This window comes from Indicator indicator, chromosome 8, assembly GCF_027791375.1.
Source record: "Indicator indicator isolate 239-I01 chromosome 8, UM_Iind_1.1, whole genome shotgun sequence".
NCBI lineage: Eukaryota > Metazoa > Chordata > Aves > Piciformes > Indicatoridae > Indicator > Indicator indicator.
The window spans coordinates 25,797,185-25,825,084 of NC_072017.1; the positions used below are offsets into that span (position 1 = coordinate 25,797,185).

The 27,900-nt window shown below is 46.7% G+C and overlaps 1 protein-coding gene across 1 annotated transcript; it reads left to right on the forward strand.

Moving 5' to 3' along the window:
• On the forward strand, positions 1 to 27,725 carry UBA6 (ubiquitin like modifier activating enzyme 6). Its single transcript, XM_054383017.1, has 32 exons — positions 1 to 53; positions 1,917 to 2,011; positions 2,755 to 2,783; positions 3,531 to 3,625; positions 4,126 to 4,237; positions 5,646 to 5,726; positions 6,271 to 6,393; positions 7,106 to 7,229; positions 8,371 to 8,474; positions 9,190 to 9,252; positions 10,018 to 10,094; positions 10,724 to 10,790; positions 11,342 to 11,485; positions 12,046 to 12,113; positions 12,343 to 12,421; positions 12,606 to 12,686; positions 13,059 to 13,136; positions 14,208 to 14,389; positions 15,711 to 15,816; positions 17,208 to 17,297; positions 17,406 to 17,486; positions 18,066 to 18,194; positions 19,056 to 19,107; positions 19,194 to 19,257; positions 20,043 to 20,112; positions 21,527 to 21,598; positions 22,657 to 22,774; positions 24,070 to 24,263; positions 25,444 to 25,571; positions 26,298 to 26,385; positions 26,733 to 26,827; positions 27,579 to 27,725. Exons 1-32 carry the CDS (start codon positions 13 to 15, stop codon positions 27,712 to 27,714), a joined length of 3,066 nt encoding a protein of 1,021 aa, XP_054238992.1. The 5' UTR covers positions 1 to 12; the 3' UTR covers positions 27,715 to 27,725.
• Positions 27,726 to 27,900: the final 175 nt, after the last annotated feature.

Below are 27,900 nucleotides of genomic sequence, written 5' to 3' on the forward strand. Positions count from 1 at the left end.
TCCCACTGCAGCATGGCCACAGACTCGATGGAAATTGACGATGCTCTCTACAGGTAAGAATGTCTTCTTTTTGAGCTCTGGCTTGTCAACAGTGTTTGTGTTTGCATGCAGTAATGTTCCTGGGGTCATCAAAAGCAGCATGGCCAGCAGGTGATTCCCCCCTGTCCTCAGCTTTGGTGATACCCCACCTGCAGCACCGTGTCTGTTCTGAAGCCCCCAGCATAAGAAGGACATGGAGATGTTACAGTGGGGCCAGAGGAGGTAATGAAGATCACCAGAGGGCTGGAGTACCTCTCTTATGGGAGAGTTGGAGTTGTTCAGCCTGGAGAAGAGAAAGGTCGAGGGAGATCTTTGAGCAGTCTTCCAGTACCTGAAAGGGGCTACAGGACAGCTGGGGAGGACTTTTGACAAGGCCTTGTAATGACAGAATGAGGGGCAATGGCTTTGAGCTAGAAGAAGCTGGACTGAGATGAGACATTAGGAGGAAATTTGTGCCCAGGAAGGTGGTGAGGCACTGGAACAGGTTGCCCAGAGAAGTTGTGGAGGCTCCAAGCTTGAAAGTGTTAAAAGCTAGGCTGGCTGGGGCCTTAAGGAGCCTGGTCTACTGAGAGGTGTCCCTGGCCATGGCAGGGGGGTTGGCATTAGACAATTTTTAAGGCCCCTATCAACCCAAACCATTTTGTCATTCTGTGTTGAAGACAAGGCCTGAAAACAGTGTTTCCTGTTGGTTAGGTGCAGGTGTGTGTACTGTGCTTCTGTGACCCTCCTAATGTGAGGCAAAAAGCCCAGAGTGTTCAGCAAGCGAGGGAGATTCTCCTGCTTGCCAAGTTAGCAGTGAGAACTGTTTGGCTTGCAGATACAATCCGTCTGTCTGTAAAGCTGCTCCTTTGCTTTGGTCTTGTGATGGACGTTTTTGACCATCATTAGTGTTTGACCAGTAAAAAGCAGAGGTCAGCACTATGGAGTTGTAACAGAGCTCATTAGGATCAGTAATGTGCTTTTTGGAACACAGAAATCCTGCTTCTCCTGTTTGTTAGATGGGTTTTCTTTCTGCCTTTAGCTTGTTTCCCCTGCACAAAGCAGATATTCCTCTCTTTCTTGTTCCTTGTCTTTCAATACACTCTTTTCACTCTCCTTTTCAGCACTATGTAATTTATCTCCATAATTACAGTTATTCCTTAGTCTTTTGTATACTTCTTTGTTTTCATGAACATTGTCCGTGTCTCTGATATCCTTTAGACTGAGTGTTGAAGTTTGGGTTTTGTTTTTTTTTCATAGTTGGTTGTGTTTTTTAATTACATTTACTTTTATTTATTTTCTGGGAGTGGCTTGAGCTCACTTGACATGGCAATAGTTCAGAGAGCCTGTGCTGGATTAAATGGTGTCCCTGGGAAAATTCAGTGGGATCAAAAGCTTCTGTACACATGAAAAGAATAATAAAATAAATTTAGAAAATAAATCAGCTTTATGCTGAGAAAATCACCTTAAAGATCATGTAGTTCCAAACCCCCTGCCACGGGCAGGGACACTAGACCAGGTTGCTGAAGGCCTCATCCAGCCTTGCCTTGAACACCTCCAGGGAGGGGGCATCCACAACTTCCCTGGGCAACCTGCTCCAGTGTCTCACCACCCTCACTTTAAAGAATTTCTTCCTAATCTCCAGTTTCAAATCTCTTCAGTACCCCGTTCAGGTACTGGAAGTCTGCTCTAAGGTCTCCCTATATTCTTCTCTTCTCCAGGTTGAACAGCCCCAACCCTCTCAGCCTGTCCCCATAGGGGAGGTTCTTCAGCCCTCTGATCATCTTCGTGATCTCCTCTGGGACCCTTGAGCTGTTCTGGCAGTTACTGGGAATTCTTGACTTGTTTTCCTGTGCTCTTGACTTGGTCCTGTTTTGATTTGAATTTCTGTGTTGCAGTCGCCAGAGGTATGTTCTTGGAGACACAGCAATGCAGAAGATGGCTCAGTCCCACGTATTCCTGAGTGGTGCAGGTGGTCTCGGGGTGGAGATTGGTAAGTTAGTAACCTTTATTTAAGCAGACACATTGTCCTAGAATGCTTGTAAAGCTTACTGTAAGAGTAATAGGCAGGTCTGAAGTATCTGAGAGACTTTATGTATTGGGTAATGCAGCAGGTGCAGCAGAGATCCTGGGCTCTTCTCTAGCAAGTCTCTTACTACAGCATTTCCAATTTTACTTTAAAATGAGCTCCTTGGGCCAGATTGCTTTAGCCAAAATCTTGTGTCTTGGGTGGGAAGGTTGAGGATGGACAACCCAGTTTATTCCTTTATGCATCAACATCAGTGAATGTAATATAGGAACAGTTGTAGCTTGAATTACCCCTAGTGGGGAGGTGGGAGGTAGGAGAACTGCCCTGCTCCAAGAAACTCCTTAGTAATTTCCCTTACTCTTCTTGAGCAAGGCTTCTTCTTAACTGGGGTATTGCCCTTTCAGTGGGCTTTAAAAGTCCCCTGCAGCAGGTGGCAGAACCTAGCCCTGGTGCTCTGCAGCTGGTCATTAGTGGCTGTGTAACTGTGAACAGCTGACAAATGCAGGAAGCCTTCTTCGTGGCCTTCTGCTGTCACTGGGGCTGCGCAGTGCTGCAGCCAAACGTAAAAGAGAGCAAACCCTTCAGCTGTGAACTTCATAGCAGTGAGATACTGTTACTGTCCACCCACAGAACTGTTCAGTTACAGATTTGTGAGATACCTACAACAGTCCCTCTCTCTTTCTGTTTGTTTTTGTGCTTTTTTTCAGCCAAAAATATTATTCTGGCTGGGGTAAAGGTATGTAAACCAGTTCCATTGTTGGGTGTTTGTGAGTGAGCAGGAGAAAAAAATACAGTGCTACTGGCTAGCTAATCTTGAGTTCCTGAAACTCTTTCAGTAGGAGGACTGCAAAACATTTGAGGATCTGGACATGAAAACTTTTACTAACGTGGGTGTTGTAGTGGTAGCGAATATCACAGTAATGCCCGTGGCACTCCAAGCACGTCATGTAGTGTTTTAGCCAGCTGCTGATAACACACTGGATGCTTTTATGTAGAGGAATGGTGTGAACTCCAAAGCCAAACCATCACTTATCCTCCCTGTCACCCATCAGAATCCCTTTGTGTATAGATGTTAGAGTGGTTGGGTGTTTTAATCCAACAGCAGCTTTTGTGCTACTGTGCTATTAGTTTGAGAGAGGCCTTTTAAAACTTCCTTCCAGTCAGAAAACCTCCCCTTGTTTGTAACTTTGGAGTCCCTTGATTTACAGATCACAGCTGCCCCTTGACTGCAGTGTGGCAAAAACTCCCCTCAGTATTTAAGTGCTGCCATCACTGCAACATTGGAGGAAAATGCTTGATGATGTGCATATTACCGATGTGTCCCTTTCTCAAACAGTAAGAGTTTTCTTGCTGAAGAGGTTGGAGGAGCTTGCTCTTCTGCAGTGTAGGCCTCCAGCATTTTGTGTGGGACTCAACCCATCCTCTTGGCTGCTGTGACCATCTGCACTCCTTCCAGTAAATGCTTTCTGCTGAACTTCCTTAGGCTCTTACAGTTCATGACACCAAGCAGTGCACGAAATGGGATTTGGGAATCAACTTCTTCATCCATGAAGATGATGTTGCCAGTCAAAGGAACAGGTTGGTGAAGTCTTTGGAGTGAGGGAGGCCTGACAGTTTCATCAGCAATTAAATGAGCAGTTCCTTGTGCAAGAGCTGCTAATAGCTATCAAATACTTGTTAAACCCTTCTCTGGAGTTGCTTGCTTTGAGCACAGTGCCCAGGTAGGTGTTAGGGGAAGCCTAGGTTCTGTCTGGGTTCTGTCTGGGTCAAATATCTCCTTGGGAGCTTGTAATGTAAATTCAATAGTGGGGTGCAGGGGGCATTTCTTCTTCAGGCTTTCTCGGCCATCCATGTGAGTCTACAAAATAGTCATGACACCAGACCAGCAATGAGGCCTCTCATGTTGGACTGAACTGTTTTCCTCAGCCTGCTAAGAATTGCAGTGTGAGAAGTGAGCTGATGGTGGTGGCCAGGAGACTTTGCAAGGGAGTCTTGCAGGGCGTGTGTGGTGTGAAATTCTGTGCTGGAAATGCAGTTCTGTAGATGCACAAAATGCTTGAGAGCTGCTGTTCTTTCAGGGCTGAGGCCACGCTTCATCATATTGCAGAGCTCAATCCGTATGTCCACGTAGCAGCATCGACTGTGCCACTGGATGAAACCACAGAGCTGTCTTTTCTCAAGCAGTACCAGGTATGGCACTCCTAAAGCAGCTGTAGATGACCCTTTACGTAGAGCAAACCACTGGGAACCTTTTGTGTAAGTAAGAAAACGAAAACAAGCTCGAATGCACGTTTTGAGATGGTGTACAGGAAGAGGCAGCTCTTGTACCTGGACTAAGGAAATGGTTGTGCTTGGCTTTTTTGAGGCTGAAGCAGTGGGTTTGTGTCCTTGTGACACTTAGGGAATTTACTAGGACAGCAAGCAGCTGAGTGAGGTTGCCATGCAGTATTTTTCTGTTGTTTGAAGGTGAAACTGTGAACCTGGCTTTTTGTGCAGCTACCTAGCACAGCTGTTCTTCATCAGCTTTGTGTGCTGTGTGGCAGGCAGTAGAAATTTGGGCTGTACCATTAGAAAGATCATTTCTGTGTGCATGTATCTAATGAAACATGAGCTCCTCTGTTTTCAGTTGTTCAGGCAGCTGTCCTGGCTGTATGCATGGCTTAGCTTGAGCTGTGAGCTTTCACTGTGTTGCTGTTACACACAAGCTCACTGAGTCTGAGTGTCCCAGCTAGAATGGAATGGGATGTGATGTGTGTGCTCTGTAACTCAGTGCTATCCTACACTGTAAAGGAATGTTTGCAGAGGTGGTGTGTCTGCAGTAGGATAAGCACCAGTGCCTGAAGCTTCTGGAAACTTCTTTGTGTGTGCTGATGAGTATCTTTTGTGATTGTTTTGCTGACTCTAATCTTAAAATGCAAGATCTGTGTTTTCTCTGAGGTTATCCATAACTGTTTTCATAAGTATTCTAATTAGGTTTTGAGTTTCACACCTGCTGGGAAAAACAAAACAAAACAAAACAAAACAAAAAACACCAAACCCAAAACCACAAAACAACAAAAGAAGAGTGGGAATTTGCTGTTCCTGCTCTTCACAGAATCATGGAATGGTAGGGGTTGGAAAGGACCTCTGGAGATCGAGTTTACCCTCCTGCTAAGGCAGGCTGACCTGAAGAAGGTCATACAGGAACTTGTCCAGGCAATTTTGAATGTCTCCAGAGATGGAGACTCCACCACCTCTCTGTGCAGCCTGTTTTAGTGCTCCATCACCTTTAAATTAAAGCAGTTCCTCCTCACGTTTAGATGGAACTCCTTATGTTCAAGTTTGTGATTGTTACCCCTTGTCCCCTTGCCACTGAGGAAAGGCTGGTCCCATCTCTCACTAATCCCATCCTCTTACTCATCTTGCCTACAGACCTTGTGGAGTAGCGACCCATCTATTCCTGTGTGTAATGAGAACTGACTGCAGGCTGCTTGCTTTGTTAGGGGGTGGGGGGCGGAGTGAGGCCACCTGAGTAACTTGCTGTTTGTATACTTTTGCCATAACCTGCAGCTGTTGATTGCTTTCCTCGTCCCAGATTGTTTTCTCTTCTTGTTCACAGTGTGTCATACTGACTGAAGTAAGTATGTTGCTACAGAAGAGGATTAATGACTTCTGTCATGCTCAGCAGCCACCTATTAAGGTAGGAGGAAAGAAAATCAGCGCATGAATAATCTGTCCAGTGAGCATTTTGGACTTCCAGCATTCTCTATCCAGAACTGGAGAGAGCTGGGGAAGAGGAATCCAGCTGCATGCTTGTAGCATGTTGATGGAGCAGGATGAGCTTGGGGAATATGATGCTGCCACTCTCTGGATGTATCTGGTGTTACCGAGACCAGCCCCAATAACCGTAGCGTGGTCCTGGAGAAGAAAAGTTCTCATGAAGAAATGGTTTTGGGGTTAGCTCACCATCATTCTGGGAGGGCATGCAGGAGCAGAGTGGAGCAGCAGTAGAAAGGGTGTGATTCCTGGCTTTAGGGTTCAGAGATGCTCATGCAGGCTCCAGCTCTGCCAGGAGTGCTGTGTTCTGCAGTTGGTGGCCTGGGTGCGTGTGACAGCTTTCCACCACAGAAGTTCAGCCTTGCTAGCCTTGGGACAAGGCTGAAGGTGGGAGGCCATGAAGGTGGGAAGCCATGCCTTTGCCTTGCCCTGCTTTAGGGAGATTCCTGTTGTGATTTCTCCTGCAGTTCATCAGTGCAGATGTGTTTGGAATTTGTGCTCGTTTGTTCTGTGACTTTGGTGAGGAGTTTGAGGTGCTGGACACAACGGGAGAGGAGCCAAAGGAGATCTTCATCTCAAATATAACGCAAGTAAGGGACAGAGAGCATTGTGCTGCTTTAGTGTTATTTCCTTAGTGTCTTATTATTGGCTCTGTGACCAAGCAGTGTCTCACCTCAGCAGCCTGCTAAGCAGTTGAAAATTTGCAGTAAAGGATGGGCAACCAAAGCTACTTAGTCTTGGTTCTCATCCCAAACCAGCGATAACTCGCTAGCATTGTAGAGCATGCTGATACCTCCTGCTTGTTACCCACAGTATAACATCACAGTGTTGAGTATCTTCTTGAGAGAGATGGGGAGAGAAAGAAATGAGATGTAGAGAGAAGAGAACATAGCATTGGTGTGAAAATAAGTTAGGTCTTCTCAGGAAGCTCTGAAATAGGCAGGAAAATAGACCTGTTATAGACTTGTAGAGTGGTTGGGGTTGGAAAAACCCTTTCAGATCACCCAGTCCAACCGTTCTCTAACCCTACGAAGGCTGGTGCTAAACCATGGCCCCCAGCATCACATCTCTGCCTCTTTGAAACACCTCCAGGGATGAGAATTCAACCACCTCCCTGGGCAGCCTGTGCCAGTATTTGAGAACAATCATCACGGGGAACTCCCTTGTTGTGGCAGAGCTGAGGTGCTGTAGGTGTCAGAGGCTGCAGTTTCAAGAGACTGAAGGCTGTGTGCCTGCAACTGAGTGTGACTCCTGTACACAGGACACCTTCCTCCTTGCTAACTTTGCCATTTTTGCTTCCAGTCAAATCCTGGCATCGTCACTTGCCTGGAAAATCATCCTCACAGGCTTGAGACAGGGCAGTTCTTAACCTTCCGGGAAGTGAATGGAATGTCGTGCTTAAATGGATCCACACACCAAATAACAGGTAACCCGGGGTCTCTTTGCCAGGCTGGTGATTTTCTGTCATTTTAGCTCACTGTGGTGTCCCTGTAGCCAGAGGGGTGCTGGGTTGTGCAGAACGCCAGTTAGCTTGCATTAAAAACTGACTTCCTGTTGTGGGGGTCTTCCTGGTGCTGCCTTGACTCCATTTCCATTTAATAAAGTCTTTCCAAACTCATCTTGCTGCCTAAGGAGCAACAGAAACTCCCAGGTGCTGGAAACTAGTTGTCAGCCTCTGGGGTGACCATTGTTAGTTTCCTAGGTTTTGGAAGGTAATGCCTGTGCTTCGGTCACCATTTTGGCCTCAGTTAACACCACTGGATGTGACTCTTCCCCCCTGTAGTGTTTTGGGGACAGCATTGACGTCATTCTAAGCTTACTTTCAAGTGATCCTCGTGATTTGTCCTTCCCCTGCTTTGGCTCTTCATCTTGCAGAGCTCAGGGCATGTTACTTGGTTCCCTTTGGGTGCTGGGGAATTGTCCACCTCCCAGGTCTCTCTGGAACAGAAGAGAGCAGGTGGGTGGGGCTTGGTTGTTTGTAACTGTTTTGTGGTCCAAGACAAAATCAGTACCCTTGAAACCGGTTTTGAGTCTGTTTTCTCTGGATTCTTCTGCTGTGTTCATTTCTTCTTCTCTTAATCACAGCCCTTTTGGGTTAATTTTTCCATGAATTAACAATTTTGGTGTCTTGCTTTATCTGAATGATGCTTCAGGTGGCCTGAGAGGAAAGATGTGATTCAGATGCTCCAGCTGCCCTTTTTGATTGCCCATTCTTGTCACAGGGCAAAGATCATAGTCTGAGCAGTGTACTGGCAATTGCTGTGCCTGCTCTAAGTGAAACCAGGAGTGATTTTGTTTTTATAACAGGACATCAGAATTCTGGTTAGTCTGCTTCCACTTCAGAAAGCTCATTTCATAACAGATCATGTGAAACTAACACTTTAGCCCAGAAGCTACAGAGAGGGACAGTCCTGTTGGGAGCATCATCTGTGTTTACACTTTCAAAGCAAGGTTGCACAATACAAAAACAGAGCATTTGTTCTTTTTAAAACGTTGGCAAATCCCCACTTTATTGTACCCAGGACACTTGTAACCATCAGTCAGGGTTAATTTTCTCCTCTTTCCAGTGGTGTCACCTTATTCCTTCAGCATTGGTGATACATCAGCCATGGAGCCTTACTTACATGGGGGCATAGCTGTCCAAGTGAAGACACCCAAGATGTTTTACTTTGTAAGTGTGTGCTTGGCATGACCAGCTTCTTGAGTATTAATGGTGGGAGCATGGGAAGCAGAGTTCACCACCATGCCCGTGAGCCGTGTCCCCAAGTGCCATGTCCACGTGGGTTTTGAATCCCTCCAAGGGATGGTGACTGCAACACCTCCCTGGGCAGCCTGTTCCAATCCCTGACCACTTATTATTTTTCTTAATCTCCAACCTAAACCCCCCTGGCACAATTTCGGGCCATTTCCTCTCCTTCCATCACCTGATACTAGAGAAAAGAGACCAGTTCCCACCTGGCTCCAACCTCCTTTCAGGGTGTTGTAGAGAGCAATGAGGTCTCCTCTCAGCCTGCTCCAGACCAAACAACCCCAGGTCGCTCAGCTGCTAATTCTGCCTGCTCTCAAACATTCTTCTAAAAAGCTGGGAGCCAAGGACCAGCTGCTTCTGATGTGAGAATGCAGAGCTCAGTACCTTGTCCCTGTGAAAGAGGAGCTTTCTGCAGGCAGGTTCTCCAAGCAAACTGTCAGTGGTCTGTAAAATCTGTGGTAGCCCACACCAGGGGATATGGCTAAACTTGCAGATGATAATTCAATGCTCTTCTTGGCATTAGTGGAGAGAATGGTAGGAGTGCTGCTGAGGAAGGATGCTTGGCTCTTGGTCTCTCCAGAAGGAGCACAGTCAGGCAGGAGTGACTGTTGTGTCCTTAACAGGCTCTGTTTTCCAGGAGCAGTTGGAGAAGCAGATAACAAACCCACGGTGCCTCGTGGTGGATTTCAGCAAGCCTGAGGTAATTGAACTGGCCTGTAGGGGCTTGGGTGCAATTGGTTTGGTGGTAAAACAACAGGAGCTAGAACCTGTTTTAGCTTTGTGCAGAGCAATGGTGTTTTCTAGCTCTGCCCTCAAGTTGGGAAAGAGGAGTTTGAAGTGGGACATGAACTTGTGTGGTCACACAGAGGTTATGGTTTAGGTGAGTGTAGAGGCTTCTTACTATATTGTAAATGTAGAGCTTGGCCTGGCTCCCACCTCCTTTCAGGGAGTTGTAGAGAGCAATGAGGTCTCCCATCAGCCTCAGCCTCCTTCAGGCTGACGTGTGGCAGAGTTCAGTGCATTCTATTGTCTCCTTAAAGGAAGACCATCACACTTTGCTGTTTCAGCACAACATTCTCTCGGGAGCCCTTTAGCTGGATGTAGTTGAGGTGGTTGGGCAATGGCTGTGAGGTGCTGGCGTTGCTGCTGGTTCATGCTTGATAATCTGTCTGCAAAAGCACTGCTGTGAGGTATTTCAAATCCTCCTTTTAATGCTATTTAAAAATTTACTTTCATACCTTCATTGAATAGTTTGGGTTGGCAGGGACCTTAAGGATCATGCAGTTCCAACCCCTCTGCCATGGGAAGAGACACCTCCCCCTAGACCAGTTTGCTGAAAGCTGCTTCTTTTTTTATTTTTGAGAGGTTAAAAGACAAGGAAGGGAAATGGTAACAGAAGAATTGAAATTGTTGATTTTGTTTCCTTCAGTTTGGAACTGATCCATAGCTGCTGTTGTCTTAACAGGCACCTTTGCAGACCCATGTTGCCATGCTGGCCTTGAACCATTTCCAGGAGAACTTGTGTCGCACACCAAACATTGGGTAACAGCAGTCTTGTGTTTGTTGAGCCTTGGGTCAGATCTCTCCTTTTAGTGTGGGTGCTTTGGTGCAGCAGGTACCTTGTCTGTCTGCTGCTTGTCTGCTCTGGCACCTTCTGGGCCCAGGTGGAAAAGCCCTTTAAGATCATCGAGTCCAGCCATTACCTAACTCTAGCAAGGCTGGGCCTAAACGATGTTCCTGCTCTGTGCCAGTTTTTTGACGCTGTGAGGTTAATATGGAAAAGTTGTTTCAGTGATTCCTGAACTATCCTGTTCCTGATTTATTTTTTTGTTTTAAAAAAGAAAACCTATGAGGCATTTTTCACTTTCAGTAATTTTTTTTATTCATCCGTAGTTCTCAACATGCAAATATGGAGTGAAAAAATTGCTACAAAGCTACTGACAAAGTTTATATCTTAGGAATGGATTTGCATCTGGGCTCCTCCACTGAGATGTCTGTTCTTGAGCTGACCATAAGACTTAGAAATGCATCCTTAACGCTAACTGTTAAAGCCACCAGACACTTCCAAAATCTTCTGGTTCCTGGCCAGTGCTTTTTTCCTCCATTGACTGTGTTTCTGGGAGGACATGACATATCTAAGTGACCATTTTTCTTTCTACCCTGGTGTCTAGATGCCTTCAGGATGCTGAGGAGATGCTCAAAATAGCTGTGTCTATTAGTGAAACACTGGAAAGCAAAGTGAGTAAGGAATGCTTGTCACTGAGTCATTTTAGATGCACTCATTCACAGCTTCACAGGTTGCATTGGGCTGGAAGGGACCCTCCAAGGTCATCTTGCCCAACCCCATTGCAACCCACTAGAGCAGGCTGCCCAGGGACACGTTGAGTCTGATCTTGAATGTGTCCAGGGATGGGGCCTCCACCACATCCCTGGGCAGCCTGTTCCGATATTCACTTGCCTAAATAGTGGTTGGTCCTTGTGCTAGTCCTTGTGTCCATCTCAAGGTGGATCAGCTGGCTTTCTGAAGGCCTTGTAAAGAAACAGAATGGTGCTTCAGCATGGGTTCAGCACAGCATTCAGCTGATGTGGAGGCTGAATCCTTTAGCTCTGTGGATATTTGTAGGTAAATGCATGTTACAAGTGCAGGATGTTCAGCAGATCTGTCTTGGCTGGAGGCCTTTTAGCCAGTCACAGTCCTTTACTGAAGAGCAGTACTCTGTAGACCTGTCAAGCACTGATTTGCTGGATTTCAGGGATCAATCTGTTGCTTTTATGCCTTCATTTTTCAGCCTCAGGTGAACGGAGACGCAGTGCAGTGGCTGTCTAGGACTGCCCAGGGGTTTCTGGCTCCTCTGGCTGCAGCAGTGGGGGGTGTTGCAAGCCAGGAGGTTCTGAAAGCAGTGACAGGGAAGTTTTCTCCGCTGCAGCAGTGGGTAAGGCTGGCTCTGTTTGTGAGCCTGACTTTGATAGTGACGTTCTGAATGTGTGTGAGTACTATATGAGCAGCATAGCCTCAACAACCTTTATAACAGGGCCAAAAAAAAAAACGGCTTGAGGCTGGTTTTATGTGTACAATAAGGCAGCTTTAGTTAAATACTCATATTTGGGGTTCAAGCATCACATCCTCTTTCCCCAAAAGCATTGGGCTGTCAATGCATGGCTGCAAAGGAGTGATAGCTTAAGCTGTTGTACGTCAGACTCCCAGAGTAAAGTTAAACTTCACGGTCAGATCTGGAGAGCTGCCAGAAGTCAAAGGCTTGCTACTTAAGTCTCAGTTTACTTTTTTTCTCCTCTTGAGTCCAGATGCTTTTTCCTGTCCACTACTGAAGTAAAACTGAGACATAAGGAGCTGAAGCTGTAGAGTCTTCCACTGACAGAAAAGCTTTAGTGCTGCTAAACTTCTAGACTGTTGAACACGTCAAATGCTTGCTTTGGTTTTCAAAGGAAAATAACATCAATTGCTTTGGTTTCTGTTTGCTTTGTTTTTTCGCAGCTCTACATAGACATGTTAGACATTGTAACACCTCTAGAAAAGATGGGCTCTGAAGAGTTTCTCCCCAGGTAAATACAACTGCTGCTCTATCCGCTGCTCACACCTCAGTCCCAAGCAGGCACAGATGTTGACTTTTAGCTGGTGGAGGCACAGGTTTAGGGTTGAGAGGGGGGGAATAGGAATTTGAGGGGACTTACCCTGATTTTCTTAGTTTGTGTCAGAGTGTGGTTTGGCATCAATGATACTACCATGGCAAATGGCAGCTTACCTTCTGTTTGTGTCCCCTGTCCTGCACAGGGGAGATAGGTATGATGCCTTGAGGGCTTGTATCGGAGACTCACTGTGCCAGAAACTGCATGATCTGAATGTTTTCTTGGTGAGTACAAGTGACCATTACCCTTACTGCAAATGCTTTGCTCATCCAGCTAATGCCCACTGTATTCAGAGTAAAGAAAGCAGCCCTGATTGTGTGTGCAGAATAAATGGTCCACAGCTGGAACGGGGCTTGTCTTTGGGGTTTGCACTGACATTCTTGACTCTAAAAGTGTCCTTTTTTTCAGGTTGGCTGTGGAGCCATAGGCTGTGAAATGCTGAAAAACTTTGCACTCCTTGGTGTGGGTACTGGGCAAGACAAAGGATTGGTAAGTCATCTGCTAGCCTCACTTTGCTTGCTCAAAAGTAGTGCAGCAAAGAATTAGCGACACTACTAAAAAAAATAATGACACTACTTAAAAAGGTTGAAAGCCTGAGCCTTCAGGTTGGTCTCTGTCTGGAGGGCAGGATGGCCTCAGCACAGAGCGGCAGTAGTGTACAATGGGAACCAGAACACGCTGGGAGCTGTTGTGCTGTGTTTTGATTTTAATCCAAAATTTAATCAGCCCAGGCAGAGCTGCTGGCCACAGCAGATGTCAGCAGGAGTGCTTTGCCTTGACAGGTTTCTGTAGAGGCTTCAATGTTACTGCTCAGCACTAAAGTTGTAACTTCAGCTGTCGCTTTTGCCCCTTCTGACTTAGGTTACAATTACAGATCCAGACTTGATAGAGAAGTCCAACCTCAACAGGCAGTTTCTGTTTCGACCACATCACATACAGGTGAGCTTTCTTCTGCAATGAACTCTCTGTGCTGTGGTTCTGCTTCCCTGTCCTGTATACCCACCAAACGCTGAACATCAGTGTTTGTACTTCCAAAGGCAGTAAAGAAAGCCAGTGTCTTTTAAAAGAATACTTAGAACTGTCTTAGCTTACCATCTCTTACTAAGGACCAGATCAACAAAATGGGCTGCTCTGATCTCACTTTGTAAAAAAGCACTCACAGGAAATTCATGAAGCAGACACTGTTCAGGCAGTATCCCTCTGCTTGCAAAGGCAGCACAGAACAACCAAGGTGGCTCAGATCTGGAGAGCAGTGAGGAACAGATTCCCTCATCTTAATTAGTGGCCTAAATGTTCTCATTTTCCTTATTTCTCCTGCCCCAAACTCAACAGCTGAGTTTTCTGCCTCCTGTTTGTCTGGCAGACTGGGGATGTAATCACAGTAACTAACTGGTTTTGTTGGGCCAATTGGGCACGTAGTCACAGTAACTAACTGGTTTTGTTGGGCCAACTGGGCACGTAGTCACAGTAACTAACTGGTTTTGTTGGGCCAACTGGGCACGTAGTCACAGTAACTAACTGGTTTTGTTGGGCCAACTGGGCACGTAGTCACAGTAACTAACTGGTTTTGTTGGGCCAACTGGGCACGTAGTCACAGTAACTAACTGGTTTTGTTGGGCCAACTGGGCACGTAGTCACAGTAACTAACTGGTTTTGTTGGGCCAACTGGGCACGTAGTCACAGTAACTAACTGGTTTATCCTCTGTTAGTCATGGACTGCTCCTTTCTTAGGGCCTTTTCAGTGCATGAGGTACGTGTCTATGGCATGCTCTTACTGGAAGCCCCTCTGCTGCAGTATTTCAGCACTTTCCCATTGTGGGCTCTAGCTTGCTACTTTAAATACCATTGCAAACGAAAGTGGATTAATGAGCTGTTGATTAATGAGGGAGGTACATGATGAATTTGCTTTACTGTATTTGTTCAGTGCAGTGTTGTCTGAACAGCAGGTGAAGTTGATCCCTCTGTGTTGCCAGGTGCTATTTACCTGAACATAGATATTTGTACTTTCAGAAACCCAAAAGCTATACTGCAGCAGAAGCAACTTTGACCATCAATCCTTGCCTAAAGATTGACTCCTACATTAACAAGGTTTGCCCAGCCACTGAAAACACCTACAGTGATGAATTCTACACCAAACAGGATGTGATTGTGACTGCTTTGGACAACGTTGAGGCAAGGAGATACATAGATAGGTAGGCTGTGGGAAGAGGAAGTGAGGGCTGCTTTTCATGTTCTTGTGGGAACTCTGCTTTGCTATTCTAAATCTTCCTGATCCACAACTGCTTATAAGGCCTGAGAGCAAACTGCTTGGATTTATCCTGCTCCTAGTGGAAACCATCTCTGCTTGTGTGTGGCTGCTACTGTTCACAAAGCAAGAGAGCCTTGGAGCAAGTTCTTGAAAGTGAATCATGGAATGCTTTAAGTTGAACGAACCTTTAAAAGGCATCTAGTCCAACCCATCTGCAGTCAGCAGGGATATCTTCAACTAGACCACATTGCTCAGAGCCCCAAACAACCTGACCTGGAATGTTTCCAGGGATGGGGCCAACCTGGGCCAGTGTTAAACCACCCTCAGTGTGGAAAAAAAAAATCTTCCTTGTACCTAGTCTAAATTTCCTTCTTTTAGTTTCAAACCATCACCCCTTGTCCTGTCACAACAGGCCCTGTTAAAAAGTCTGTCTCCAGCTTTCTGATCAGCCACCAGAAGGTCTCCCTGGAGCCTTCTCAAGGTTGAAGAACCCCAACTCTTTCAGTTTGCTTCATTATTAGAGGTGCTCCACCCCTCTGATCCTTTTTGTGGCCTCCTGTAGACCTACTGTCACAGTCTGAGGAGCAGAATACTGTGGCAGTCTTAAGATTGAATTATTTCTGACCCATGGGGACAGGCTGAAAGTTTGGGCTGTTCAGGCTGGAGAAGAGAAGGCTTTGGGGAGACCTTAGAGTAGCCTTCCAATACCTGAAGGGGCTACAGGAGAGCTGGGGAGGGGCTTTTGACAAGGGCTTATAGTCACAGGATGAGGGGCAATGGCTTTGAGCTGGAAGAGGGGAGATTGAGACTGGAGATTATTAGGAAGAAATTTTTGACAGTGAGGGTGGTGAGACACTGGAACAGGTTGCCCAGGGAGGTTATGGATGCCCCCTCCCTGGAAGTGTTCAAGGCCAGGTTGGCTGAGGCTTTGAGCAGCCTGGTCTAGTGGAAGCTGTCCCTGCCTATGGGAACTGGATGATCTTTAAGGTCCCTTGTAGTCCAAACCATTGTAGGGTTCTGTGATATTTAAATTCAGAAGCAGGGACATCTATATTTAAGAAGAGTTACTGATGCTTCTAGCCCACGTAGGCTCATGGTTATGGTGTCCTGCTCTAACATGGAACAGCTCTTTTGCTTTAGTCTCTTCCTGAGTCTGGTGTAGACTTTCCCCTCCTCTGGATGTGCTGGAGCCAGCTGTGGTTGCTCTCAGGGCAGGCAGGCAGTGGTCAGGCTGTGTTCTGATGGTCTGTGTCTTTCCATGGCAGTCGTTGTGTAGCAAACCTGCGTCCTCTTATAGACTCTGGAACCATGGGAACCAAAGGACACACAGAAGTTGTTGTGCCCCACCTGACAGAGTCCTACAACAGTCATGTAAGTGTTTGGAGACCATGGCTTGCCTTCTGTAGCTAGTCCCATGATGCCTTCTCCTTCTTTCATCACTTTGTATCAACTTGAAATAAGGGGGCTCTTGGAGCTGCTGAAGAACAGCTCTGTCAGGAGAGAAGAATGTCTTCCTTACATTATGAAGAGAAGCTCACAGGAAATCAAATTTGAGCAGACTGGAGTTACCATATCTGCTGCCTAGCTGATGGCTGCACCTAGGCCAGCAGTTTAAAAGGAACTACTGTATAAATGATAACTTTGGGAGAAGTCCTAATTCTGAAGGATTTCCAAGGGCTGGAGCACCTCTACTATGAGGAAAGGCTGAGGAAGCTGGGGTTATTCAGCCTGGAGAAGACTCCAGGGATACCTTGTAGCAGTCTTCCAATACTTGAAGGTATTCTACAGGAAGGCTGCAGAGGGACTTTTCATAATGGTGTCTAGTGACAGGACAATAGAGAATGGTTTGAAGCTGAGGGAGAACAGGGTTAGACTGGATCTTAGGAGGCAGTTCTTCAGTACAAGGATGGTGAGACTCTGGAACAGGTTGCTCAGGGAGGTTGTGAATGCCTCTTCCCTGGAGGTGTTCAAGGTCAGGTTAGATGAGGCCTTGAGCAGCCAAGTCTGGTTGTGAGGTGTTCCTGCACATGGCAGGGAGGTTGGAGTAGATGATCTCTGAGGTCCTTTCCAACCTGAGCCATTCTGTGGTTCTTGGGTTTTCCTTTAACTCCCTCCTAAATATGAATTTAGGCCCACAGTGGAACTGCAAACTGGTTTTGTGCTTGTGGGCTACTTGCTTACCACTGCTTTTTGCCTGCTCGTTCTGACTGTGGTGAATAGAACCTCCACAGACAGGTAGGAGAAGCACAAAGCCCCTTCAGTAGGAACGAGTCTGCCAGGTTCTTACAGAACAGTTGTTTGAGTGGGAAAGGAACCCTCAAACTCTTGCAGTACCCCTCTTTAATTCTTGTGAAACTGCCATTACAAGGTAGCAATTCACTGGCTGAGAAGACCATGAAGTGATACCAGGTGGATACAGACAGGATTTTGAGCATCATAAGAGCCCTATTTCACAGAGAAGCCTTTCTGGCCTTGAATGAAAGGGTAAATGTGAGTGCAAACTACATTCCCCCAGCTGGCTGTCAAGTTCTTCTCCTGTTTCTGTGCCGGAGTTTTGCTTTTCAATGTAGAGCTTAGACTATTCTTCATAAACAGGAAGTGATATTTTAGTGTTAATTAACCAATTTTTGTCCTAAACATAAACAAGCCACCTTGTATTGTACAGCAGTGGAGTTTTAACTTCCATAGTCTTTAAATTCTTGGTGTTGTTATAAGCAATACAGTTTAATTGGCCTGCATTTACATGCAACTCTGAATTACAGAGGGATCCACCAGAAGAAGAGATTCCTTTCTGCACCTTGAAGTCTTTCCCAGCTGCCATTGAGCATACAATACAGTGGGCAAGAGACAAGGTAAGGGAAGAAGCTTGCAGGTGTTCAGTCTGTCTTCCTGGGGGTTTGGGAGGGTGAAGCCTCATACGTTTCTTGCAAAATGCTGCATTTGTTCTTTCTGTTTTCTAGTTTGAAAGTTCCTTTTCTCACAAGCCAGCCCTGTTTAACAAGTTCTGGCAGACCTATCCATCTGCAGAAGATGTATTACAGGTAGGGCAGTGTTTCCAGGGTTTAAACTGGTGCTTTATGGATTTGATTTCAGCTCAAGGGGATTTGAGTGATTGTCTGGCTTTATTCAAAAAAACCTGAAGACTTACTTGGCCAAGTCATCAGCTTATCTTTCACAGGACCAGTATTTCTAGTGTGGCTCATAATTAGCCAGCAAAGTCTGCTGCATAGGCTGTCTCTCTAGGGTGGGTGTGCTCTGCACATGGTGTAGAGAGAGCAGAAACACTGGGGACACTGCGGACACTGCCCAGGAGCGTGCAATACATGTCACACTGATGTGCAGCTAGCTGGGAAAACATGAAGGGAAGGCTTGGTTTCAAGTGAATTCAACTCAGCTGCTTAATATCTTTTAGTGCAAGTCTATAGTGGCCTGTGGTCCACTGGGCTGAGTGGAAATAAATGCAGCAGGTGGGACAAACCCAGTGGAGGGGATCAGGTGAAGGATATTTTAGCAAGTGAACCTCTGTTTCTTTTTGCCTGTAGACTGACTGAAAGCTTTTTGACTGGATTGGGAGGCATCTTGTTTGTTCTAACATTTTCATATCTCCTGTTCATATCTAGAGAATAAAATCAGGGGAGAGCTTAGAAGGCTGCTTTCATGTGATTAAAACACTCAGTAGAAGACCCCGAAGCTGGACACAATGTGTGGAGCTAGCAAGAGTTAAATTTGAGAAGTATTTTAGCCACAAGGTAGGTGAGAGATGGACATGAGATCAAGATAGGCTGATGAGGATTTTGGAAAACTTGGTAGCCTCAATAACAGGATGTCCAAGTCTTTGCAGTCACTTCCATCTCATCTTCCTAGAATTGTTTTTGTTGAAAAAAAAACTTTCAGATCATCCAGTCCAGCTGTTCTCTAACTCTGCCAAGACGGGTGCTAAAGCATCGCCCTTAGTACCACGTCTCTCTCTTGGAAACACCTCCAGGGATGGGGATTCAACCACCTCCCTGGGCAGCCTCTGCCAGTCTGTGAGAACCCTTTCAGTCAAGAAGTTTTGTCTAATGTCCAATCTAAACCTCCCCTGGTGCAATTTGAGGCTGTTTCCCAGGTCCCTCAGGTGCTCCTCACCAGGCCTGTTCTCCAGACCCTTCACCAGCCTCGTTGCCCTTCTCTGGACCTGCTCCAGCCCCTCCATGGCCTTCTTGTAGTAAGGGCCGCAAAAGTGAACCCAGGACTCAAGATGTGGCTTCAGCAGTGCTGAGTACAGGGGAACAATCTCTTCCCTAGGCCTTCCCTAGGTCGCACTATTGCTGATGCTGGTGGCCTTCTTGGTCACCTGGGCACACCCTGGCTCATCTTCAGCTGGCTGTCAGCCAACACCCCCAGGTCTTTTTTCTGCTGGATGTTGTCAGCTTTGCCCTGTCACTGTCTAGCAATACTTGTGTCCTTAAGCTCTCCACTTAGACACAGGTGTCTTAGATATTCTTGACTCTACTTCAGAAACATATTAGAGTGTCTTAAGAGCTGTATCAAGATGTCAGCACTAACAATAAGGCTTTGTTTAGTGTGCTCATGACAAGTCACTGAAACTCCTCTGTTTTTTCCTGCAGGCCCTGCAGCTCCTTCATTCGTTTCCCCTTGACACTCGATTAAAAGATGGCAGTAAGTATCAGTGCCCTCAGTGCCTGCTGGGGATTGACGGTGTGCAGCATATGCTTAGGATTTCACCTGGTCTGTCTTCTTTCCAGGTTTGTTCTGGCAGTCACCCAAGAGGCCACCTTTCCCAGTGAAGTTTGAATTCAGTGATCCTTTGTGAGTATGCTTCTGCCACTGCAGCCTAGAAAACAGCTTAGAGCAGGAGGTGCAAAGCTGTGCCTTCATGGCACTAGAAGCTGGACTGGTGCTTGGTGGGTGGTAGCCCACAGGCTGGGGCAGATTTGGGGAGCTGTCTCATGGTTTCACTGCCATGGGGTTGGAGGGTACTGTGGGAAGTCCTGACAACATCCCTGTGCTATGAACAACTCTGTGACTTGAGGGACTGCAGCATTACTTAAGGGGTTGGTGTCACACTCAAGTCCCCATTGGCCAATGTTGTGAAATGCAGGTTGTGCCAAATTAAATGGACCAATGAGGGACCTAAAATGAGGGACTTCTCCACCACAGTTTGGGGCTACTTTAGATGGCTTGGGTATTACTGGTAATTGAAAAAATGAATGTGGTTTGGGGATTGCAAAGCCCTCATCTGCTGCATATCTACAGCTGCTTTGAGAGGATGCCTGGGCCACCGGTTTTTGTTTGGGTGAAAGCTGAGGTCATGGCAAATACCAAAGGTGAAGCTTTTTTTTATTGTTATGTTGATGCCATGTGAGCATTTGTAGTTATTTTCTTGATGAAACATGGATATTGTTAAAGAACTGTTGCTTAGTTTGGGGGAGGACCTCTGGGCCCCTCCAAACTTGCCACCTTGTTTGTGCTGTGTGTGCTGAAGAGTGGAAATGCTGTTTCTCAGTGTATGCTTAAATACACCTGTAGACCTCTGGGCACCTGAAGTAGAAAGCCAAGCACACAAAACTGAACTCTTGCTCTCTTTCCTGTAGGCACTTTGGTTTCCTTGTGAGCGCAGCAAAGCTCTTTGCCACAGTGTACTGTGTCCCTTTCACAGAAAAGGTAACCCATACCCTAACCCCATCTCCATCACATCTCTGGGGCAGATGTGTTCAGCTTTGGCTCCATGCCTACTTGTCAGTTCTTTCCAAGAGCTGATTAAAGTGACTTCAATCTGTCCTTTGGCACTGACTGTTCAGCAGCTGCTTTATTTAAATCCCTGACCTGGATTGCTCCATCCTTGATGAAATGGGTCGTGCAGTGGGGTATGCTCAGGAAGCACTGAACTCAGCGTTTCTTTTGAGGAACCTGTTGAGAATGATGGAATCACTTTAGTTGGAAGAGCCCGTTAAGAGCACTGAGTCCAGCCATTCTCTACCTCTGCCAAGTCTGGTGCTAAACCGTTGTAGGTTAACCTGCCTGTTTCCTTCAACACAGAAGTGAGGGAAAAGTAACATAAAACCCCTCCAGGCTGAGATAAACAGTTGAGATAAAAAGTTCTGCTGAGAAAATGGGGTAACACAGTGCATAGTGACCTCAGCCTGTTTGCAGAAAAGGGCAGCAAAATGCAGAAAAGCAGCAGCACAGAGCAGAAACCACAGAGCTACCCAACCCCTATCCGTCCTGCTGCCATCCCTGTGGAAAGAGCCAACCCCCAAATCTGGAACCCAAAAGCAGCACCTGGAACAGGAAGCCTCCCATGTTCCAATCTTAGCTGCAAGCCCTGTGATACTTTGCTCCAGCCAGCACTTTTTGAAGCTGGCATGAGGCAGGATGGTTTTGAACAACTGCAGCAGATTTCAACTCAACCTGTGACACCCATGGTCCTCAGCACCACATCTCTGCCTCTTTTAAACCCCTCCAGGGATGAGGATTCAGCCACCTCCCTGGGCAGCCTGTGCCAGTCTTTGAGAGCTCTTTCAGTCCACAAGTTCCTTCTCATATCCAGCCTAAACCTGCCCTGATGCAACTTGAGGCCATTTCCTCTTCTAATTTTCTGTCAGTACAATAACTGCACTGAAAGAAGACATCTTTAAGGCTTTTTTTAAAACTCAGGATCTTAGCTATAGCCTGGCAGGTTTATTTTCACCAACTCCCAGCCTCTGTGTTGCTTACACTTGTGTTTGTTGTCACCCTTCTGCTTTCCTAGCTGGCTCTTCCTGTAAGCCACCTTTATGCTTCAGTTCTGGTCAGTTCAGTTCTGGTCAGTAAGGTGTCAGGTACCTTACCCCATTTTGGTTCCCTGTGGCAAGTGAAATATCACTTGGTGTTTAAACTACAAAATCCTGATGATGTTTTTAGTGGTTTTTCATATCTAAATGATGCTTTTAGTTTTTGCAGTCAATCACTTAATGTTGGTAGGATTTACTTTTGAGGGGTTTGGTATTCTTTGTAGTGCTACCGGATATGCAATCTGTTTGTGGGGTCCTTTTTGATTTGCTGTGAATTTCAATTGTTTTTCTTCAACCTATAACAGGATTTGTCAGAGGAAACCCTTCTGAAGATTATTTCAGCTGTGAAGGTACCAGAGTTCAGACCTTCAAACAAAGTAAGTGTGTTGTTGAAGACAACACCGTCCCACATCTCCAACTACTTCTTGCACTGATGCTGATGAGAAATAGACACAAATAAATGCAAGGCATGGGAGTTTTTCACCTTTGGCAGGTGATCTGTTTTCCATGTAGGAATACGACTGGAAGCCCACAGCCTATGTCGGTTTCTAGGACCCTGTACTACAATAACTGAAGCAGTACAGCTCTACTCATAAGCAACTTCAAAGCAATCCTGGTGTCAGTTTGTTCTTTATGGTTAACATAAAGGCAGTGTCATTATTTTGTGCTTAAAGTGGTAACTGCAGAGCAACTCAGGTGCCACTGTGCAGCGGCAGCCGTCTGTCATTGTTTAAAACCAGCAAGCACTCCCGCATGGTTTCCTGCTCCCCTGCCCAGTGCGAACGCTTGTCTCCAGAATGCTTGCCTTGAGACAAAACTGACACTGACTTGGAGTTTCAGAGTGGTTGGAGTTGGAAGGGAGCTCTGGAGACTCCCTTGTCCAGTCTCCTTGGGGCAGCTAGAGCATGTCACCAAGGGCTGTGTCCCATTGGGTTTTGAATATCTTTTGGGATGAAGACTCCACAGCCTCTGCTACCTGTGCCTATGCTCAGCCATGCTGACAGCTTTGGTTGGGGGCTTTTGTTGTTTGGTTTGGGGGTTTTGTTTGTTTGTTTTTCTGGGGGTTGCTTATTTTTTGTTTGTTTGTTGTTTTTTAAAGTGTTCTCATGTTTCTTCTGGGATTTCAGGTGCTTCAATTGGTGCCTGTACTCCCATGTCCTGTGACTGGGCACCAAAGAAAAGAGTCTGGCTCTGCCTTCTGCACTTCCCCCCCACACAAATATTTTTACACAGCCTTTTCTTCTCCAGGAACTATACCAGCTCTTGGCTTCTCCTCTCCAGTCCTTTAATGATCTTTGCAGCCCTTGACTAGACCTGCTGCAGCAAGCCTTCCCTCTTGAAGCAGGGAGGAAAGACTGGAGGGCAGGCAGGAAATGCAGTGCAGTTCACAGAGAGTTCCTGTGTCTCCTTACTCAAGCACTGTTTGCATTTGCAGGTTGTACAGACTGATGAAAGTGCAAGGAAACCAGACCATATCCCAGTCAGCAGTGAGGATGAGAGAAATGCAATTTTCCAGCTGGAGAAGTCTATAGTGTCCAATGAAGCTCTGGAGAGTGAGTAGTGCAAGCTAGCTTCATAGCTCAGTAACCTCTTGCAGTGGCACTGCCAGTAGTGGGAATGCTAGGGCCAGTACTGGTGAAGAAGCATGGATGGACTCGATCTCGAAGCTATTTTCCAACCTAAATGATTCTGTGGTATTCAGGTCTCTGGATGGAGCAGTTCTGTCACTCTGCAGGAAGCACGCTGCTGGTATCTAAAGCTTTCCAAAGTGCCACACAGAGGACTGTCCTTGCTGTCTGGCATTGCCCTGTGCTGCTATACTTCTGAGATCCCTGTAAGCTGTAGTGTTCTCTTGGATACAACCCTGGTGATGGTGAACAGGCAGGAGGGAACTGAACTCTAAGGAGGAAGGGTGCTGGCTCCATGTAATCACAGCATGGTAGGGTTTGGAAGGGACCTCTCGAGTCCAACTTCCCTGCCAAAGCAGCATCACCTAGGGCAGGTCACATAGGAACACATCCAGATGGGACTTGAAAGTCTCCAGAGAAGGAGAGTCCACAACCTATCTGGGCAGCCTGCTCCAGGGCTCCAGCACCCTCACACCAAAGCTTTTCCTCACGTTGAGTTGGAACTTTCTGGGTTCTGGTTTGTGTCCATTGGCCCTTGTCATATCACTGGGCACCACTGAAAAGAGCCTGACCCCTGCTTCTTGACACCCACCCCTCAGATATCATTGATAAGATCTCTCAGCCGTCTCTTCTCCAGGCTGAACAACCTCAGGTCCATCAGCCTTTACTCATCAGACAGATAGTCCAGTCCCAGATGGACTTGAGGTTATTGAACTGAAATGACCCTAAATTGTGCAGGCTGTTAGAGTCTTCTTCAGCATTTTCTAGATACATTAAAATGAGGATGCTGGAATCCCATTTTGTGCCTGGCACATGAAAAGGTCAGTAACTGCATGCATCTGTTTTGAGCCCAAGAACATAGGGAAGAGAGATTAGCTTAGCTCTAACCCATCCCATGGAGTGTCACCCCACCCTCTGAAACAGCTGAGAGGGGTTCTCAGAAGATGGGGTTACAGCGAGGTGGGGTATAAAAGAAACATCCAAAATCTACTCCTGCTGTTGCAAGGGAAATAAAATTATGGAGCTCTGTTCATGTTTCTTATTACTGACCTTTGACAGTTGGTTCTGATGGAGACATTTCTGCTCCTAGCATGGCAGGGGAGTTAAAGCACCAAGCTCCAAATGGGACATTGTTAATTTGTTAAAGGTTTACCTCCCTGTGACTTACGTTCAGGACTTCTTCAGTTTTCTAATGACAGTTTGTGCTCTTTGTTTTGCAGGTGACCTGCAGATGAAGCCCATCTCCTTTGAGAAGGATGATGACAGCAACGGGCACATAGATTTCATAACAGCAGCATCAAACCTGCGAGCCAAGATGTACAACATCGAGCCAGCAGACCGCTTCAAAACCAAGCGCATTGCTGGGAAGATCATCCCTGCAATTGCCACAGCCACTGCTGCAGTGTCAGGGCTGGTCAGTGTGCTTGAGAATGCTGATAGTGCTGAGCTGATTCTTTTGCTGCTCCTCACCTGAAACTGCTATCTGATAGCAGTTAGAACTGCTCTGGTAGAGCCTCCTCAAACAAATAGCTTCATTTCAAACTGCAGCTTTTTTCCCCTCACCTACCAGTGCAGAAATTTGCTCTTGGTTCTAGATGGGGTAATCCCTTGGTGCTTACCTTGGTCAGGACTTGGATCTTTTGGAATGGTTCCAGAGGAGGCAACAAAGACGACCAGAGGGCTAGAGCACCTCCCCTTGGGGACAGGCTGAGAGTTGGGTCTGTTCAGCCTGGAGAAGAAAAGGCTCTAGGGAGACATTAGAGCAGCCTTCCAGTACCTGAAGAGGGCAACAAGAGAGCTGGGAAGGGGCTTTTGACAAGGGCTTGTAGTGACAGGATGAGGGGCAAAGGCTTTGAGTTGGAAGAAGGGAGATTGAGACTGGAGATTAGGAAGAATTCTTTTGAGTGAGGGTGGTGAGACACTGGAACAGGTTGCCCAGGGAGGTTGTGGATGCCTCGTCCCTGGAAGACCAGGGGAGGTTTGAACTGGATGACCTTTAAGGTGCTTTCAAGTCCAAACCACTCCATGACTCTCTGATCAGTGGTTTGGTTTGTTTTCTACAGTCATAGAATCATAGAATCAGTCAGGGTTGGAAGGGACCACAAGGATCAGCCAGTTCCAACCCCCCTGCCATGGGCAGGGACACCTCACACTAGATCAGGTTGGCCAGAGCCTCATCCAGCCTGGCCTTAAACACCTCCAGGGATGGGGCCTCAACCACCTCCCTGGACAACCCATTCCAGGCTCTCACCACTCTCATGGTGAAGAACTTCTTCCTCACTTCCAGTCTGAATCTCCCCACTTCCAGCTTTATTCCATTCCCCCCAGTCCTGTCACTATAGGATAGGTGTCTGCAGTGAAACAGTCTTGTAGGAGCCTTGCATTAGGAACACTTTGGAGTGTTTTGAAGTGCTCCCATTAGCTGCCAAAGGTACTCCTGTGGCATGGTGGCTTGCAGTACTCTACCAGCTAGACAGAGCCTGCCCTCTAACAGCTGGCTGTGAAGCTGCTGGCCTCTGAACTAACCCAATGTTGCTGGCACAGCAGCTGAGCCTGTGCAGGCTCTCATGGGGATGTGGCATTATTCTTTGCAGGTTGCACTGGAACTCATCAAAGTGGTGGGTGGCTACCCAGCTGACGCCTACAAGAACTGCTTTCTGAACCTGGCCATTCCCATCATGGTCTTCACAGAAACTGCTGAAGTGAGAAGAACAGAAATCAGGTAGGGAGGACAGTGGCAGAGGTGGGTGTTTGGAGGCTTGATGATTGATGCTTTGAGCTGGGTGAGCCATTGCAGCAAGTGTAAAGTTCCTGCAGTCTTACATCCAGATCACCAGATGAAGACCTTACATGCTGGCAGAGCAGAACTGCAATGGCACCACAGCTGATACCATACTCCAGTTAAACCTTCTAGATGTTCAAGGGTATTTGTTGTTGTTCTTTAAACTGGAAGATGATGACTCTCTTAGTGATTGCTCTCAAACTATTACCCATTGTCTATGCACTACTAAAGGTGTAAGTGATACTCTTAGTACTGCCACAGGTGTCCCACAATGCACTGCTCAAGAACTTCCTGTTTGTAAAGTGCAGAATGAGGTCTTCTGTCCTCATTTTACAAGCAGTGGCTGTAAGGGCTGGGTTTTGTTTTCAGTTGAAGATGCTAAAATCTAGATGAGTCAGCTGTGCAGACTGGACACAGTTCTGCTCCTCAGCCAGCACAGCAGCTGCTGGTCTGAAAGCAGCAGGCCTGAAAGCTCAGCACAGTCATTGCCAAGTACCCAGAGTCCTTCTGAGCCTCCTGCTTAGCCAGCTCAAATGGCTGGAGAAATGGCAGCAAAGAGGGAAGAGATTTGTGCTCAAGGTAAAACAGCAAGACAACAGAAGGTGCTTAAAGGGAGTGCCTGAGCTGATGTTCTAAAGTCACAAGCAACCTTTCTCTTTAAAACAGAAATGGGATCTCATTTACAATATGGGACAGGTGGACAATCTATGGGAAAGAGGATTTCACACTGCTGGACTTCATAAATGCTGTCAGAGTAAGTCACCTACTGCCCTGGGCTAAGGCAAGAGGAGAGGAAAGGGGTTTCTTGGTCTGAGTGGTTGGGTTGGGGTAGGGTTTTTTGTTGTTTGGGTTTGGTTTTTATCAAGTTACTGTTCAAAGCAGTCAGTGGGGATGCCTGTAAGTGAACCTGTCCAGGCTTATTTTCAAACACTCTGTTCAACAGGCTCAGACGGATCTCAGTAAAGCTTCTGCAAGTGTCTCTGTGTTAGCAGATGTTCTGTTTGAGATCTGATGAGTTTGGAATGAGTGGTTGTAGATTGGCATCTGCTGGCTTGTGCAGCTGTCCTCATCCTTTAATATGTTTTAATTTGTGGATTCCAGGAGAAATACGGAATTGAACCAACCATGGTTGTGCAGGGAGTCAAAATGCTGTATGTCCCTGTGATGCCAGGGCACATCAAGAGATTAAAGCTGACGTAAGTATGGACTGAGGGAGGTGAGTGCACACAGAAATGATGCTTTCTGCTTCAGCACAGAGACCTGTGGCTGGCAGCAAGATCTGCTCCCAAGGTGTTGCTAGTCACCAGTATTTGGGAAGCAAAGAAAGGGAATTTCTTCCTTTTGAGAAAAAAGAAAAAGTACCTTAACTGTTGGGTTGAGAACAGGAGACTTGCAAAGTGCTGCCCTAACTGATGAATGCCAGCGTGGGGAATCCAGAGAAGTCTGATGGTGAAGTGGGTGTTTGGGAGGGGGAAAGAAGGGGTCTTGCTTCAAGCAGAGCAAGACTAATGGAAACATTCTAAACTGGCTTGAAAGTAGTGATGATATTTAGCAGGTCAGCTCTGAAGGAATGAGAATGCTTCTCTGGGAAAGGGTTAAGTCCTGAAAGTGTGCTCAGGTCATAGTAGTTCCTGGAGATTCTGGCTGGCTTCAGCTTTTCCAGAAATGTGGACATTGACTCAGCTTTGCAGTGCTGTTCAGTGGCAGGAAGCCAGGCTACAGCAAACTGACAGTTGGGGAGGGTATGAGGAGGGCAGGGAGTCAGGGCTTGACTGATGGCCAGAGCTCACCCAGGATCAGTTCTGCCTTTTGTGTTGAGTGGATTAGCTCAGTATTTGTTCCTCTCAGCTCCTGTGAGAGGTCTGCTGATCAGCCCTGCTCAGGCTCTGAGTTCCTACTGCCATCTTCTTCCTGCTCTGTGTTAACCACCTGTTCATTTCCTTGCAGGATGCAGAAGCTTGTGAAGCCATCAGCTGATAAGAAGTATGTGGATTTGACAGTGTCCTTTGCTCCAGAGACTGATGGGGAAGAGGACTTGCCAGGGCCCCCAGTGAGATACTACTTTGTCCAGGAAGATAATTGATGGTAGAGAGACAGAAGCCCCTCCTGGACCCTCTGCTCTGTGAGGACTGTGCTCATTCTCACCTATTAAAGATGGTACTATCCATTGCTTTTGGGGAAGCCTTAGTTCAAATAAATGGTGAAAAGCAGTGGCTATGCACTGAAGACAAGCTGGATGTGTTGCATCTGTTCCCTTTTCCTTCAGACC